Source organism: Pipistrellus kuhlii, unplaced genomic scaffold (genome assembly GCF_014108245.1).
Source record: "Pipistrellus kuhlii isolate mPipKuh1 unplaced genomic scaffold, mPipKuh1.p scaffold_m20_p_3, whole genome shotgun sequence".
NCBI lineage: Eukaryota > Metazoa > Chordata > Mammalia > Chiroptera > Vespertilionidae > Pipistrellus > Pipistrellus kuhlii.
The window spans coordinates 172735689-172754679 of NW_023425529.1; the positions used below are offsets into that span (position 1 = coordinate 172735689).

General features: G+C 34.3%; 1 protein-coding gene across 7 annotated transcripts in view; it reads right to left on the minus strand.

Moving 5' to 3' along the window:
• Positions 1 to 361: 361 nt before the first annotated feature.
• Positions 362 to 18991, minus strand: part of WRN (WRN RecQ like helicase) — a 120684-nt gene continuing 102054 nt past the window's right edge. For all 7 annotated transcript variants that reach the window (XM_045588900.1, XM_036458243.2, XM_036458242.2 and 4 more), the window contains 5 exons: positions 17128 to 17259; positions 14761 to 14923; positions 7287 to 7501; positions 3733 to 3822; positions 362 to 1108 (listed from right to left, as the gene is read on the minus strand). In XM_045588900.1, coding sequence (XP_045444856.1) covers positions 989 to 1108; positions 3733 to 3822; positions 7287 to 7501; positions 14761 to 14923; positions 17128 to 17259 — 720 coding nt within the window. In that variant the 3' untranslated portion in view covers positions 362 to 988. The remainder of the gene's footprint in view (positions 1109 to 3732; positions 3823 to 7286; positions 7502 to 14760; positions 14924 to 17127; positions 17260 to 18991) is intronic.

Consider the following 18991-nt stretch of genomic DNA (forward strand, 5'->3'; position numbering starts at 1 on the left):
TTCCTGTAACAAACTTAGGAAAGAAGTGAATATAAAAAGTTATAGCAAATGTCACAAAAGGGGTTAACTGGTAGGACTATTGATTTTTCTTTTTTTCGTTTTTCTAAAACAATCATGCATATATTTCTTCTTTATTAACAATAGTTATTTGTATTTACCAAAGTCAATTAAGGCCCTCTGATAAACTGCTTAAAGCTATATTAATTATGGTTTACCCAAATCAAAGTCAGGAGTATGGGTTTCAGATATTTAAGTTATATGTATGACATTAATAGATTTTAGAATCAAATTCTGACACCCTCAAAAAATGTTATTAAGTAAACGAAGGCTTAAAATAGATTTATATATACTCTTCATAACATTCAGTATGAATAACATTTTTAAAGTTTATTATTTAAAAAATAATAGAAATTTTGTAGAAAATGAATTTTTTTAGTACAAATGGTTTCTTTTGTTATATTCTCCCCCCTCCCCCCACGCCCCCCTCTGTTTACATGGAACCCAAAATGTTACATTTTCACAGCTCTGGTCCATTTAACAATGTGTCGAGGAGTACTGTCTAAAGACAGTAAAGGCAATTTGTAAAATCACTGTTTTCCTCATGTACAAGACAGAATCTGGGTAATACAGGAATGTTTTACATCACATACATTATCACCAGGCAACTACTAATCTGTTATCTGTATCATATCACACAAATTACATTTTCCAAATATACTGCTGATATAAAATAATTAGAAAACCAGGCAATAACAATTTCTTAAAGCAACCTCAAAGGAAACTCAACATTATCTGACGTACTCAGAAGACTCGATTTTATGGAAATTGCACAAGGCTGTTTTAAGACGACAGCTGATTAGATGAATTTTACTTTGAGATTAAATAATTTTTAAGCTTAAATATTATTTCCCACTCTTTTCAGAAATAAAATACAGTACCTCTCTTATAATACAGCAAGACAAACATAATTCTTCTGGCAGCTCCCATTTTAACTAAAAAGACCCTTCTTTTTTGTTTTGGCCGTTGATTTCTTGCTGGTAACAGCTAAAGTCTCATTTCCTTTGGCAAACCACTCAGGTAATTTTCTCCGTGAGGTTTCGGATGAAGTCTATAAGAAAGAAACAGAAAAGGAAATGTTTACTGTTGAAAATGTTATCAGAAACAAAACTAACATATACAGCCATCACCCTTCCCTTGCCAAATAAAACAAAATAGTGAAATCTATACAATTTATTTCTGGATCAAAAAGTAAATAAAGGGATACAAGATCACTATATCATTGCTTTAGGCAATTTACTTGCCATCCTGTGGTGTATGCTTAGACACCAAAGTACAGACACTCACTTGGGAAGGAAAAAACTAGGTATCATTTCAGGTGTAGGCCCCACAGTTGATGTGCTTTGGGGTGACCAAAATGGCGAATTTGATGCTCTGAGGAATATATCTGCTTGGGTACATGTGTGCATAAACACACCCACTTATATTAGGCATCTGAAAAGCACGTAACTTCTACACGTACAATGGTAGACGGAGTACAAGAATGGTTCAGCCACCTTCAGTCTCTTGCAGAGTTACTGAGACATAGAAGATACTCAAATAAATTTGCTGAATAAATTTAAATATTTTTTTCATTTCATAGACTTTTAAGAATCTAAAAATCAGAGATCCACTTCTGAGAAGAAAAAAAAAGACAAATGTATCCATGTACAATACTTGGCACAATTTTAGGGGCCCGTGCACCAAATGAAGCCTCAGAACCCTAAAATTCCGAGAAGAAAATTTGTTTTAAGAATCAGCCACGCGGGCAGTTAACCGGGAGCCTCGCAGCGGATACAAAAAAAAAAAAAGGAACCAAAGACAGTGATTGTGCACTAAACAATCCACACATGATAAAAGTAAACAGTTTTAAGTAGGTAACTGTTCCATAAGCCTAAACCTGTATTAACCTGTGTTATCTTAGTTTGAGGACATGACAGAGAAATCATCCTACCATTGTTCACTGTGGAATCGGGCAGAGTTGGTTTAGTTATCAGAACTATTTGAAGGACTTTATGATATGGTGGCCTCATCTCAGTTATTATGACTGCCAGCCAAAGGTACAAAAGTATGATTTATTCCATTAAAAAAAATGAAGACTATAACTATATATTATACATTAACAGCTTACTATTTTATTATGTTTTCTATGTTAAAAAATGGTCTCTAAATATTTAAGGATGGTGGGGCAGGGGGAGTAAAAGATACTTGGCAAAAAAAACTCTAAAGCCTGTATTTAAAAAGGTTAAAACTGCTCTGGCTGGTATTTGTTGGACTGTCATCCCGTACACCGAAAGGCTGTGGATTCAATTCCCAGTCAGGGCACATACCAGGTCTCGGGTTCAATCTCCAATTGGGTAGTGTGAGGGAAGCAACTGATTGATGTTTCTCTCTCACATCAATGATTCTCTCTCTCTCTCCCTCCCTCTTCCTTCCTCTCTCTAAAAATCAATAAAGGTCGTATCCTCAGGTGAGGATAAAATAAATAAATAAGTAAAAATGAAAACAGTAAAATCTGTTAGCTGTTCCAACATAATTAGTCAAGTGTAGAAGAAAGGACTATTCGCATTTTTGCAAAAGCTAAAAGTAAAAAAAAAGAAGCTGTTTAATATAGTACCTTTTCTCCTGAGCACTTATTTCATCACAGGGAAGCGATGACCAGGAGAAGAGATTATTAGATTTACTATAATAATTGCCTTACAGATAATAGATATTAGGGATATAAAGTAGCACAGATAAAAAGGCTTTGGGTAGACATAAAATTGGCACAGAAATATTTATTATTTCCAAAATACCTTAATATCAACATGCCTTGTAGCCACGGACAACTACAGTTGCTTACAATTAGAGTTAGGCCACTGAGTGCATTTAGAAGAAGGAGAACAGTTAAGATTATAACAAAGCCAAACACTAAAACACAGCATGAAATCTATTATAGGAGGAAAAAACCTGAAGTCTTGTTGTACCCAAATACCATGGGATAAGCAGGAACTTTGAACCCAGGTAGAACTAGGTTAAGTTCTAATGGAGTCACTTTGCTAAATGAATGACCTTATGAATGTTCTTTAAGCCTCAATTTCTTCATACAGAAAATGAGAATAACAGTACATAACATTACTAGATTATTTGGAGAATTAAGTGAGAATAAATGCAAAACATTAAAACACATTCTGATTTATTCATGACACTCATTAATTGGTAGCTAATATTTGAAGTCTTTTATCCTCTGTAATATTTCTGTAGAATATCATCTTCAGCATTTGTTCTATAAGTATAATAATTTCATTTCAGCGAGAAAAAGAGGAAGCTTGCTTACACTGTTTGTATCTTGTGAGTTTCAACAATCAGTATCTGGGGAAATTTTAATTATGAAATCTAGCTCACCGACCAGAAACAATATCTGTCAGAGATGACTTCCTTCAACAGTAGAAGACTAAACTTCTCAGTTTTATAATAACATTTAAAGGTGACATTTACATCTTCCTGATACTCTAAATTCTATTAACTATTATCATTAAGTTGAGCATACAAAACATTAACTCATCTGATTTTATGTGCACATGTATATATAAGCAAATAGAGAAATACCTATCTATATTTATATTTCAAATCATATAAAACAAAGATGTATCTAAACATATTAGTTACCAAGCCTAATGTATTTGTCACAAAAACTATTTCACTAATCAATTTTACCTGTAACTGAGAATCTGCAAATAACTCTTCTATTTCTGGATCACTGGGTGGCTGACTCCACGAAGTTAGTGCATTTCTGTGAGGCTTCTCCTTCAGAGAACAATCACAGGATATTTCCCATCAATCTTTAACATTTTTATGGCATACAAAATAGTTACAGCATGCACTATTTTCTTAAAAAAAAAACACAAAACATTATGCCTAACAAAGCAAAGCTTAAGAAAATTCTTATTGAAATACTGCCATTTGTGACAACATGGATGGATCTTTAGAATACCATGCTAACTGAAATAAGTTAGATGGAAAAAGTCAAGAATGATATAATTTCACTCATATATGGGATGTAAAATTGAAAGCAACAAATGAACAAGCAAGACAAACAAAAACTCATGGACACAGGCAACAAACAGTATGGTGGTTCCAGAGGGACCCGGGGGAGGGATGTAATAATGAGTAAGGGGGTCAAATATATGGTGATGGAAGGAGACTTGATTTTGGGTGGTGAAAACACAATACAATATGTAGACAATGTATTATAGAATTGTACTCTTAAAACCTATATAATTTTATTAGCCAATGTCATCCCCAATAAATTTAATTTAAAAAGGAAATTATTATTCTGAGGTATTGAATTTTAACAATGATTGTAGCAATATTACTTATAAGGCATTTTTATGAGTATCTTAAAATTTTGCAAATAATATTGTATATTTTAATTTATAATGAAATTCAGTGGCAGGGCAGGAAAATCTCTCTGTTTCTATCTCTCTGTCTCTTCTGGAAGTTCTCTCTTTCTCTCTCTCTCTCTCTCTCTCTCTCTCTCTCTCTCTCTCTCTCTCTCTGTCTTTCTATCTCTCTCTTCTGGAAATCAGGAAAAATAAGAAGGAAAAAAGTGATGCAGGAGGAGAGGGTGCTAGGAAGATGCTAGAAACAGCAGCATAGTTTTTAAATTTCTCTGAATCCCAGCACTAAATCAGATAGAACTAGAAATGAAAAACAAAAATTCATCATCTACTTTTACAATAAAGAAAGGTATTCTCAGGAAACCGAAGCTGTACGCATGTGAAGACAAGCCATAGGCCTGCCTAGTACAGCATCTGTATGGGAGAAAGCAGAGGCCAGCAGCGAGGTTTTGAGAACAGGAGAACCCCAGTCTACTGGAAAGCAGGACGGATTAACAGAGAACAGCATCTGAAGGTGGGAGGGCTTCTGCAAGCGGCCGAAAGGGGTCCACAGCAGCCCCAGGAGTGGCTACAGCAGCTGGCTCCTGAGAACTCTCTGACCAGGCAAGGCTGCCTTCCAGGAGAAGGCCCCAGTTCACGGGAACTGCTGGGGTGAACTAAAAACCAAGCAGGACAGGCTGGCAGACACAGGGAAGAGAAAGCCCAGGTGAAAGTGGTGGAGGAGGGTGCCTCCTAAGCCAAGCTTCCGTATTTTGAACATTACAAAGAACAACAGAAGGGACTGCTCTGTGAACCTGGAAAACCATCCCGAACCATGCCTTCTTGGAAAGTGCAGGAACATTCATTTCACATGAAAACGAGCAACAGGAAAGTATCACGGTCATATCACAGACACCAGAAAGACTTTCTAAGACACAGAATAAAACTAACTTCTCAAAACGAGCTGAAAAACATTAAGAAAATAATTCAAAACATGAAAGAATTTCACAAATCAAAATCAGAAAAACTCAAAACTGAGAGAAGAGAATTAGAAATGAAAAGTAAATTTTAAGAAAAGTTTTCTGGAATAAACAAAATCTTAAAAACTAGCAGAAAACTTTCTGAAATAAAATATTTACATATTTAAAGAACCCGCTGTGTACCTCTGTATATTAATTCACAGCTACCACAGATCAAGACATAATCTTCCTCCTTTAAACATAGCCACGGCTGGGCCTCTATCGTAACAACAATCACAACAGTTGTAAATCTAACAATGCACCAACTAATAAAAACTAAATCTTGGGGGGGGGGGGGGGGGAGGGACCATGCAATGGTAAGATATGTACACAGATAATAATTTAATTTAAAAAAATTAAAAAAAAATTAAATCTTGTCCTGACATTATTCTCCATCTGAAGCCTCAGAATTATAAGAAGAAATACATGAAGGGATACAACTAAATCAGCAGAGACAATGAATGTTAATATTTGAAAGACCCTGAAACTAGAACTCTGATAGACAGTATTGAAGTAGTTTTCCATAGCAGGAGGTAGATAAAAGAAAAAATACTTTGGCATCTCACTCACCTCCTAATCTATGTCCCAGCCCCCAAATCCTAGCTCTCCTAAATGGGGGGGGGAGGCTAAATCTATCTCTCCCCCCAAAGTCTCCCCACTCTGTTCTTGGTACCTGATGTTATTTCAATACAGGAAAAGCAAAATGCTGATGTGTGGTTAAAATAATACTTTATATAAATGTATTTCAATATTCAAGAAGATGACACCCCCTTTTTTTTTTTTCTGTATTGATAAGTGGAAGTTGGAGAAAAATAAGGTCTTAGGCTCCTAGTATAGATTTCAGAAATAAAAGGCTGGCATAGAAGCCAAATTTCACTAATATTACCCAACCTATACTTTCTTTGATGTCCTTATAGCTAATTCAATTGTCAAAATAATGTAAAGAATTCCAATAAATCAAATTTCATGAGGTTATCTGGAATAAGACTATAAACAGACCTAATTGAGGTACACGGTTAAATAAGACCAGTCCTCTTATTTCTAAGCTATTAAGGAAAGGAGTTTAACTACTGGAAAGCCTATGCAGATCACCTTAGAACTGAAATGGAGCTTCTAACTCTCCAACAGCAATGTTAGTAACCACCTACAACCATACTGCACTTATCATCTAGGAGCTAAAATAATTTTTAGTTAATTATTCGTTTTCACTAACACACGTGGAGTACTGTAATTTTCGACCTGGAAAAGATACTAAAGGCCACACTTTCAAATGTATACCATCATCTAATAGAGTCACATTGCCAAGGAATTTTTCTCACACCAGACACAGAGAAATAATTTTCATAGCATTTGTTTTTAATAAAATGTGCCACCTAAAATATTAATAATACTAAGTTCATGGTCTTTCCCTGATTATGCAAAAAGTGCACTGGCGTACACTCAGGACTAGGAACTGCGATTATCCTGTACCTGAGCTGATGAATGAGAGAATGAAACACATACCAGTTTGGGAGGCATTTATACTAGAATGTGTTTTCATCTTCATTAATCACATTAACTGTCATATGCTTAAAGCCAGTATTAATTACCTATAAAGACAGACCATTTCCAGGCTCTATAATATAAGGTAGAGAACAAATTTAAGCTAATTCTCTCCACAATAAGCTAAAAAGACAGACTATCTTCACCTTTTGTCAGGTAAGAAATCACTTTTCTCGGCTCAGAGGAAAAGCAATGGAAATAGAGCACACAGATTTAAAAAGTAACCTTCTATCAGAATTTATGACAGTTTAGAAAACATAGCACTCAAGTGGTAGAATAATGCAAATTGAACAAACTTATATTTTATGAAAATTCTCCATATAATTAACACCTTGGAATCAGGGCCTACTTCTTCCTTGCTTCTCTTAGGACTCGAACAGCTCGCTTCTGAGTTGGGAAAACATCTCTTTTTGTTGGAATCACATGCAGGTTGGAATAACAGTTTGTTGTCACAGTCTTTTTCCAGGATTTCAATTGCCATATGGATAAGGTATGTGTCAATGCTTTCAGGAACAAACATTCTAATGAGTTTAATTTTATTCAACTCTGTAAAAGATGAAAAAAAAAAAAAAGATTTAAAAATAAAATACACAGAACATTTTTGAAATCCCATGCGCTGGGAATGGTGAAATATTCTGGAGGAAACAAAGGAGGAGGGTGGCCAAAGAAAATGTTCCCCTTTCAAATGCCACCAGTCCTACAGAACGGAAATGGGGTGAAATGTGCACGACCTACACCCTCTACCTCCAAGAGCCAAAATCTGGTCAGGGTCATGGACGCTGCGTAAATCACGTTTCACACTGTCTGGGTATAAAGGCCACCATTCCCAGAAGAGTTTCTAAAGGAATTACATATGCTTCGAATTCCAAAGATCAGTTACAAGTTAATGTGCTGAAAAGAATGTATTCTTAAAATAGAAGCTAGCCATACCTGTGAATAAGATGCCAATAAAATGATCCTTTCAATCCATTTGGTAGCATAACAAACACCTGAATTATTTAAAATGCACATTAGTAACTAAATGAAGTTTCCTGGAAAAGGTATATCTTATTTTCAGAATCAAGGAATTTTTAATTTTTGTAATCCAACAGAACTGATTTAGACTGTGTCAGTTCTTCACAACTTTACAAATTATGTAGCCATGCCTTACAGACCGCTATTAATGATTCAAGTTCTTCTTTCCAACATCACATTCCTCCACAATTCCTCAACCTATTCCCTCCTCTTCCTGAGGTTTATAAAACTGGTATCACACATTTCTGACACCCAATTCAAATTAATAGCCATCCACCGAGTATTTTTAAATGACACTCTGAAAAGGTGGTCTTTAAATTACTACAGTTTGCAGGTTTATATTCTCCTTCCTTCCAAAGTTCGTATCTTGCTACCCCAGTATAGGACTTCCCAAATAAAACTGCAGATTGGGGGGGGGGGGGGGGGGGGAGTTAGGAAGAGAAGGTAACACAGCTAATACATATTAGGATAGTGGTCTATCTAATTATTTGGCTTATATTGTTTCTCACTTTAAAGCTTTAAAGTGTAAAACTGATGCTAATCACAACCTTGGAAATATAAGATTACCTCTAAATGTAAGAAAGTCAGCAATGTGACTATAATATCTATCAACCAAACTAAAATTTTATTTGTCTTTGGTCATATTATTGTTAATACCACTGAAATTCTGCCAATCTTACTACTTAATCATTTTTTTAAATGTATTTTATTGATTTTTCAGAGAGAGGGATAGAGAGTTAGAAACACTGATGAATCATCGATCAGCTGTCTCTTGCACACCCTCCACCAGGGATGCGCCCGTAACCAAGGTACATGCCCTTGCCCGGAATCGAACCCGGGACCTTTCAGTCCGAAGACCGACGCTCTATCCACTGAGCCAAACCGGTCCCGGCTACTTAATAATTTTTAAAATCATCTTTTGCATTTATCTATCATAATTTACTTAGAGTTCTCTTCCATTTATCTTCAATTTTTCTTTCGGAAAAAAAAAATAATACTGATGAACATTATATTACAAATATCTTCCCAACTTTCTAGATTCACAGAAGTGTGGGTGCTAGTTCAAAAGTTCTAATCTTTGATACATATTGCCAAACTACCTCTGTTACTCTGTTGTCAATACCAAACTACTAACCACAGTTACTGAGCACTTGGAATATGGCTAATACGGCTGATGAACTCAAATTTTTTATTGTAAGTAATTCTAGTGCAAGTATGCAGTCCTCAAGAGTCATAAGAAAGCAATTCATCAATAACTGATTTCTCTATTCAGAAACATGGAATCTTATTTTACAGTGATGAGAAACTGTTATTTTATGACCTTTTCATTAAAAGCTTGATTGAAAGCCAAAAATTAAATTTAAAACTGATACTTTTAAATATGTTTGGAACAAACTGGCTATCTTCATTTACTTTATTTAAATGTGAATTTTATCAAAGCTTTATACAGACTAAGTATTTCAAATTAAAATTGAGCTATATGATGAATTGAGATATATGATGAATATAAAATACCTATCTGATTTCAGAGGCTTAGTACAAAAAAACCTCATTAACAATTTTTATATTCATTATATGTTAAAATGACAGCATTTTCAATATATTGGGTTAATGAAATCATATTAAAATTAATTACATTTGTTTATTTTTACTTTTTAAATATGGCTACCAGAAAATTTTAAATTACATATTTGGCTCATGTCATATTTTCTTTTGGATAGTGCAGCTCTAGAAAAACCATTCAAATTTTCCCATACCCTAGCCAACAGGTACACTACATTGTACTAAATTAATTTTCTTCTGTGGATATTTAAATACTGATAAACATGCCTCAATTTCACTTAGAAAGTAACTCCTACCATTTGCAACAGAATGGATGGGCCTGGCTGAAACCAGTTTGGCTCACTGGATAGAGCGTCGGCCTGGATAGAGGGTCCGGGTTCAGTTCCGGTCAGGGGCATGTACCTTGGTTGCGGGCACATCCCCAGTAGGGGGTGTGCAGGAGGCAGCTGATCGATGTTTCTCTCTCATCATCATTGATGTTTCTAGCTCTCTATCCCTCTCCCTTCCTCTCTGTAAAAAATCAATAAAATATATTAAAAAAAAAAAAAAAAAAAAAAGAATGGTTAGACCTGGAGAGCATTATGCTAAAGTGAAATAAGTCAGTCAGAGAAAGATAAATATCATATAATCTCACTCATTTGTGGAATATAATGAACAACATAAACTGATGAACAAAAGACAGATCCAGAGATAGAGAAGCATTGATCAGACCTTCAAACCTTAGAGGGAAGGCAGGAGAGGGTTGGGGAAAGGGGGTGAGATCAACCAAAGGACTTGTATGTTATACTAGCATAACCAATGGACACAGACACTAGAGGGGTGAGGGCATGAGCGAAGATTAGGGGAGTTTTGGGAGGATAAGGACACATATGAATACCTTAATCAATAAAAAATTTTTTTAAAAAGTTATTAGATCATGAAAAAAATAAATAAATATTTGTTGGGAGCCAGCAGAGTTGAGGCAAGCAACTCAGTCTTAAGGAAATAGAATTAAGTTCCTTCTAGCAGAAGTTATGCGGTGCCCTGAGGGCTTGGCCAGAAGATAAGATTAACCTGGGGCTTAGCATCTCCTGTCTTCCTGCCTCTTCCCCTTCCTGATCCTCCCCACTAGATAGCCCAGCCTTGGAATGTTGCACCTTGGAATGTCACACCGCCTCTGGCAATTAGTCAATCCTGTGTTGCCATACCAAAGACCCCCCTGCATAGGCAACCCTGCCCCCCTTTGTTTCTACTGTATAAATTCAGCCATTTCAGAGAATAAAACTGAGGCTTGATCAGAACCTTGTCTTGCCTTCATTCTTTCGCGTTCCTTGTTTGTTTCATTCTCTTAGGTGGTTCCTGTGTGCGCCCGTTGTTGTCCCGCGGGTCGGGACAAATATTGAATAAACAAACTATACCAGTACATCCTTAGTCTCACACATTATAAATGTAAAACATAGAAACCAATTTTGGGGGATACAGCAACACAATCTTGTACGATCATATCATTACTGGCTAAATTAATTATTTTAAAAAGAAAAAATAAAGTTATTTTATTCCATTTGAAACTATTTCTAAAATAAGAATGTCTCCTTTTTTCATTAAATTATTATATATAAACATTTGCCTATGGTATTAAACTATTAGTGATTTAATAAATGTACAGGTGTTATACTGTACTTAGAATATAATTTCAAGGTATAATTAGAAAATTTATATATTTACCTACACATTTCTTATAAGTACTCTTTATATTTTTATCTTAAAGTCATCCTACAATATAGATATGCAAATAAGTAGCATCTAGCTATAAAGATGCATGTTATTCTGCCCTAATTTTCTAAGCAGCTAAGTGTTAAAAATATCTACTAGAGAGTGAAATAATAAGCACTGGCTGCACTCCTTTGTTGCTTTAAAAGAGATCATATTACCCCTACTTTTTGCTGCAGGTCCCTGGGAAGCCAGCCCTAATTTCCAAGCACATGCACATAAAGAATGGGAGGATGAAATTATTCTAAATATTATCCATGTTCCTCATTAAATGTCTTGCTTAATTTATTATTAAGCATAGTTAGAATCTCAACTTCAAAAAAGCAGCTTAAAATTATATAAACATGATAAAATTAAAAGAATAACAAAGTACAGAATTCATTTAAAATATTAAGTTAGAAAGACAAAAATCTACATAGCAAATTAGATATAATTTATCAATTCAATATTCTATTTTTAGGTATAAGATTATACCATAATAAAATATAGAAAATTCTCAATTCAGGATTGTATAAATTTAAATGCCAATCAAACTTGCTCATTAAAATACCAAATTATAAAATATGGCTACAGTTAAATAAAAGATCAAAATAACATCTCTGAATAATTAATATACTATGTATATCCTCATTTCTTATAATTTATAACACATTTTTTCAATAAAAGAACAAATAGTTTTTATCAAGGAAAAACAAGATTTCAAAAGTAAAATCTCACATTGATAAATGATATCTTACAAGCTATAAAAGTACAATCAAAGGAAATAAAATTTAGAGTTCATGGTTGGTGCAGTCTCAACTTTGGCTTAGGCAGTAAACTATAATACACTTTTTCATTTTATATGTACAACCTACATATGATATATTGATAGAAAAATGAAACGAGTTCAAAAGTATTCTGCACTGTTCTTTGGAATTTCAATTTAACATTTATCTGAGTGAAAATTTATTTGCAATGGTATAAAAGTATACAATGGTAAAGACAAATGTTTTAACTACTGTCATAGTCACTAATGACCACAAGTGTTTTTCTCATGTCCCTAATATTTGCTGAATCAGGCTGTGCAATTATAGAGAATTTTCCATGTTTATACATCTGCTGGATTTTAATATTTCTTAATTTTAAAAGTTATAAGAAAAGTGAAAATTTTAAACTCAGAATGTAGAGGGTACAAGATAGAGAATATTTAAAGATACTAGATATATAAATATAATAAACCAAATATAATTAAGTATATTTATTTTATTCATCAATTAGAGGTTTATAAACCCAAATCCTCTACCAGGATTAAAAACTGCATATTTCTTTCTTTCAAAGAGTTGGAAGCACAGCTTTGATGTGGTCTAGAGAAAAGGAAAGCTTGCTCAGTCATTAACCTTGACATGAATGTAAAACAATTTGCAGTCCTGTAGGCCTCAAATTCCTATCTCTGCAACAGGATGCCAGTAGGAAAATGAAAATATAATGATTTCCAATTTCCTTTCCAAATAAAAAATTCAACTTTACAACTACATGATTTAGAAAGCAAATTAGCAGCCCCTCTATTCTTCTTCACAGCCAAATAAAATAGATATTGCCAAAACTTTATTGACTAATAGAATCTTAAATCTCCCATGTCCCGCTGTCCATAGTTTTGAAACTTCCCTTCTGGTATACTTATTAACTTCATATTTTTTTAAATTAGGTTCTAAAATAATAGAGTATTAAAGTAATCACAAAAGGTATATTTAAGAAGCCACCAAATCTTGCCATCTACTTCTTCATCATGATATTCCCCATTACTGCTTATAATACCTAATACAATGTACATGCTATGTAAATAGTTAGTATACTGTATTGTTTAGAATCAACTTTCTGGAATTTTTTCTTCAAATATTCCCGATCCGCAGTTAGTTGAATCCCTGGTTATAAACCAGAGGATCCAGAGGGCAGACTATTTATCAAGTGCCAGAGCATTCTGGGCAGTGTCTATTATACTTCTCAGCACTCTGTAACAAAGGCACATTTCTCCCTGCCTGTTTGAGAGGCGGAAACTGAGGCTTGGGGAAGTTGGGCAATCTGCCCAAAGTACCATAGCTCCGAAATGGTGAAGCCACGACCTGAATCAGATCAGCTATAATGGGAGCCTTTACTTTTTCTAGGGGCTAACATCATCCATCAGTCTTCAAGATTTAGGGAAGGCAGCTAAATGATTGCATATGTCATTGTCAGCAGGAAAAATCTGCCCATTCCAACAGCTCATCAAAAACACTCATTTCTCTGAGCCCTGAGAGGCCCGTAGTACACTTGAAGTCTCACTACCAGGATTAAAAATTGCATATTTTTTTTCTCCTGAATAGTTGGCAGCACAAGTTTAGTGTGATAGTAAAAAAGGTTTTACTTAGATGACACTGTCCAACCCACCTGTGTCTCTCCTTTCCCTATGCTTCCACGGTTGACCAATGGAAGGATGGAGGTGTTCTTTCTTAGACCTTCAGTCAAATCTTGCTCAGCCTAGAATTAATACTGCCTTTTAAGGGGACCTGAATGTCTTTGTTCTGATCAATTTAATATTGATTGTGCTTTTAAAGGATGATCTTACCCCCTCTCTTTTCCAAATGTTGGGGGGGAGGGAGAGGATCGTATAGTTATTCCCAAGTGGGAAAGAATGTGGGATAATAAAAAATTATTTGCATGGCAGCCATATACCCATTGCTCTGGCCTAACAGTCTGAATAAATTTATCAGATTTATTGAGTTATTAACACACCAGTTTATATTTGTACATTTAGGAGGGAAATCCTCTAACATATCTCATCCTATTCAAAAATGTCTGCAGGGCAAGCAGAGTGAGCACGGTTGAGGTTCTACAGCAAAGTGAGAAGAGGAAACCCTCCTACAAAGGCCTGGCGAACTTGGTCCATCCTTCAAGGTCACAGTGACAGATCCCACCGACTGCAATGAGTGGAACGGCTACTTAAGTGAAACCAATGACAAGGAAACAGAAAGATTTAGGGAAAAACTGGGAGTAAGTTTTGGGGACTGAATATAGAAAAAAATGGGTATTTTCCCTCCCTCCCAAGTGATGAGGTAGAAATCAGGAAAGAATGAAAGTGTACCATGTTATATTGGTGTGTATGTTGTCATCTGAAGCTGAAAAGAAAAACATGAATTTCTCTGACTCAGGCTTTCCCGAGTGATAATGGGAAGAAAGACTGATTTTCTAACACAACAAAAAACCTTACAGAAGTATAGCTTTCATAGTACCCTGTTTCCCCGAAAATAAGACAGTGTCTTATATTAATTTTTTCTCCCAAAGTTGCGCTAGGTCTTAATTTCAGGGGATGTCTTATCTTTCCATGCGCTAGGTCTTATTTTCAGGGAAACACAGTAGCATGAAGAGTTGATGTTAAACTGAAAATATTAGTGGATTGCTTGTTTACTTCATCCGGGTTCAATGACTCAGTCATTAAGGCTGCAGGCCAGGGTGGTGGTGATCACCTGAGTTGATGGGAGGGTTTCGGATAACATCAGTAATAATCTTCTGAACCTCTGGAGTCAGGCCTGCTCGCTCCATATCAACTGGGTAGCCAGCTTTCACCGCTTGGGATAAGTGTATGCCAACAGCTGCAAGAGGCAGAATCCTTTCCTCAGCTACACTCTTCTAGAGAAACAGCAGCAAAACAACCAGTCAGTTTTTTCAAGTTTCCACTGTACTGTATGAAAACAAAATGTCCGAAACCTTCTGGTAATAAATGTTCACTGAGAAATAAACAATGTGCTCAACCTTCACTTTATACTAATCAATTTCTTTAAAAATACTACATTAGAGAACTCCACAGATTCTACTTTTTACAACCATTATACTGAATACAACATAATCATCCAGCATTAGCTAAGAAACCAATCCTCATCTCTCCATAATTATTCACTTTCAAGCCTTTTAGAGGCAGAGAGCACTATGTTAAGTCTAAAAGATGCAACAACCATTGAAAATATAATAAACTGTAATCCAATGTTCTAATACTTGAAATAATATACCATGTGCCTAGAATTGAATTAAACAATTGTGTTAAAATTGAGGATACTGTTACATATTTCTGTAGCTTTTATACAACTATAGCTCTAAATTCATTTAAGATTAGGTATTAGATATAATATTCTTTTAAACACTCCAAGAGTTTAGTCACTCGGATCTAAATTAATTCATAATACTCTCTTTTAATACAACCTGAAAGTCTGAATTTGGATTGGATTTTGTGTAAATGTTGACACTTTCCTAGAAAAAGAGCCTTTAAAGCAATAATTTCATCTTCAAAGGTAGGTTTTAAATTACTTCATTAAATGTCTATCCTTTTCTACGAGACAGTGTAACCATGTGTGCCTATCAGGGTTACTTGATACCAGGCATCAAATTACCTAAAACTAATTGCATTATTGCTCCTGATTAATTAGTCCTTAGGCATGTTTAATTTTGTAGTTAACTGGCAAAACCGTCTCGGACTCCTGGGAGGTAGAGATAATTACACCATGATATTACACAATAATATACAACCAAATAACAGCAAAAGACATAAATGAAGATTTGCTCTCTTCACATTTTTAATCATGAATATATGATATAAAACCTCATATCATGAGTATTAGCATACACTTTATTCAGAAAATCTGAAGGCCATACCAAATTTTCTTAGAAACTATATTCAGTTATACCATGCATATATGGTCAAATTATGTAATATAAGTAGATTTAATGTGTACGTTTAAGTTACTATTTAAGAGGCAGAACTTTAATTCCTATTTATCATGTAATGTGTTTCAAAAATAGTAACACTGGAATTATTTGGTTTCTTGTGTAATGGATTCTGAACTTTTAATTAAGGAACATGACTATCAAATTAGAACATCTATTGAGTAATTAAGACAAGCTATGAATTATTTATTCTTATTTATATTAGACCTTAATCAGAATAAAAAGTGTGTAATGTGGCCTAGTAGATGAAGACACAAAAGAGGAAAACCAGGCATTGGACCAACCAATTTATGGTCATAGAGAATAGGAATTCAAATTAGTAAAACTTAGCTGGAAGCCTCATTCTATCTTTATTCCACTAAAATAAACTCTTTATTTTGTATAGAATGAGGCAAAAGTAGGTTTATAGTTATTCATATGGAAAATAATACAAGAATTAATATATAATAATACAAGAATAAACTCTGTTTCATGTACTCACAACCATAAGCCGACTTTTACCCACACCATTTATTTAAAAAATGCTCAACAGTCTTAAGGATTTATGCCAGAACAGTGAGGACACATTAAATGTGGCTATTTTTCACAGTAGCTTTTTTTCAAAGAGCATCAGGCATGGTTAAAAAATAGAACAGAACTAAAGGATAGAGTGAACAACAAGTTTGATGAATGTACAAGTACGTACATATTCATATGTTTGTTTTTCACATTGCTCTGCATATTCCTTTTTTTTTTAACTTAATGTATCTCGAAGGTTATTTCTTATCAATACATATGGCTGATAGTTTCTAAACTATTAATCCAATTTTTAAAAAAGTCTTGCATATGGCTGCTTTAATATCCCTGAGCTATAAATGAGTTTATCAGTACCTCAGATATAATCGCTATAAGATAATCATGGTCAACCTATACTTGCTGTTTTTACTCAATTGACAGATGTAGGCTTAACAGGAAAAGAAAATGACATTCTTTTCTAAAATTAAATACAAAATGAAACAATGTAAAATATTACAGGATTAGAAGAAATTACCCCGATACAACTTTAATACTGAAAAGCTGATAAAACATGTTTAGATAAATTTAAAAATTTCCTCTAACGTGAATGTAACACTTACCAAAGACAACTTCTTTTCTTGGAATAAAGAATACGTCACAGCCACAGAAGATGGGAGGGAGCATTCTTTGTCTTTTGCCACCAGGCTTTTCTTCTGTTCTTCCTGAGGATTTGTACTTGAAAAGAGATCTGTCTACAAAAGTTTAAAAGTAGCACAAATAGTGAATAATAATATCAAAATAATGACAGAAATAATATCAATATGATCAGTAGGGCTTAGGGGGTACAAATAACACAAATAAAACCTACAAAGAACAGCAAAAAAATCCCCTTTTTATGAGAAGCTCAAAAAAGGTGTTTGGTGTTGTTATTTACTTATTTTGAAAGGAAAAATAAAGCTAGAGTGAATCAAATATTTCTAATAATAAAGATGGCTGTAGAACTAGAAATTCCTAGTCTTTCCTTTAGCCAATAAGAGGAAAGAAAAAATGAACTATAATGAGGACCATTCTGCCTTTAAATATTAAGTTCCCAAGCACACTGGAAGTGAATGTTAAATGAATAAATAAAAATAATTAATATTCAAATGTAGGAACTATAGCCACAAAATTTGCTAAAATGTATGTTTTAAAAATATATATTAAAAATAAAAAAAGAAATATATTTTATTGATTTTTTTCAGAAAGGAAGGGAGAGGGATAGAGAGTTAGAAACATTGATGGGAGAGAAACATTGATTAGCTGCCTCCTGCACACATCCTAATTGGGGTGTGCCCACAACCAAGGTACATGCAATTGACCGGAATCAAACCTGGGACCTTTCAGTCCGCAGGCCAATGCTCTATCCACCAAGTCAAACCAGTTAGGGTGTGCATGCCATGCTAACATATCTTAAAGAAAATTTCTCATTAACTACATACAGTACATATAGTTAAAAAAAAAAATACTGTGGCTTGTGAAGCATTATGTAAATTCTTAAATATGATTCATTAAGACATTTAAAAGAAAAAAAGGAGAAAGGATAAAAAAAATAAAATTAAGAAATACTAGGATTTTTCTAAAGCCTGAAGAAAGTAAAAGCCAAGTAATAGTTATGATAAAATTAGTATATGATATAGGACTAACATTAATATATCAATAGTTTTCCTCCAAAATGCCAACTTTACCTTCCAAAACGTAAGAACCAATACTAAATTAAAATAATTAAATTCAACCGAACTTGGCTTACAGTAACCTACACTAGTCTCTCGCTATCCTAAACAAAAAGGGAGTCTGCCAGTTAGTTCACAGACACCTGGGACAACTGCAGGGTGGCGAACAGAGAAGCCAGACAACACCCTAAGACCTAAGGTCCGGGTTGTTTCCAGGCACCACTAGGCTTTCAAAAAATGTATTACATATTTCACTAGATGAAATTAAAGTGTTTCCATCTGAAACCTTAACACAGTCAGAATTGGCCATAAATTTCTAGGAATGACTGAAATAAAACTCTGTTAGCCAGATTCTTCGGGATTACAGGATAGTCTCCACCTGCAGGCAACCACAGACACCACTCTACCAAGGTCTTAGAAATGTGATCACTGGGAGTAATTCTGGAAAATACATAAAGATGTTAAGATATATGGAACAAAATCTGCTACCATCTGTAAATGTGTGACTAAAAGTGTTTGGGAACATCAGCAAATTAATATAAGAGTAATAATCTCAAGAAGATAGGGCTAGAATGTGATTCTAGTATGCAAAAAATCTAATCAAATCATGCTCTATGTAGATAAAAGACTATGTGAACAGAGAACAATCAATTATGAAAATGTAAGTAAGAAAGGCAGAAAAACAAAAGTAGTCAATGCCTATCCACGTGCTGTTCAGATGAGAAGCAGCCTTGGCTAACCAGATTTGAGTTTTAAAATTCCTTTGGCAAGTAGT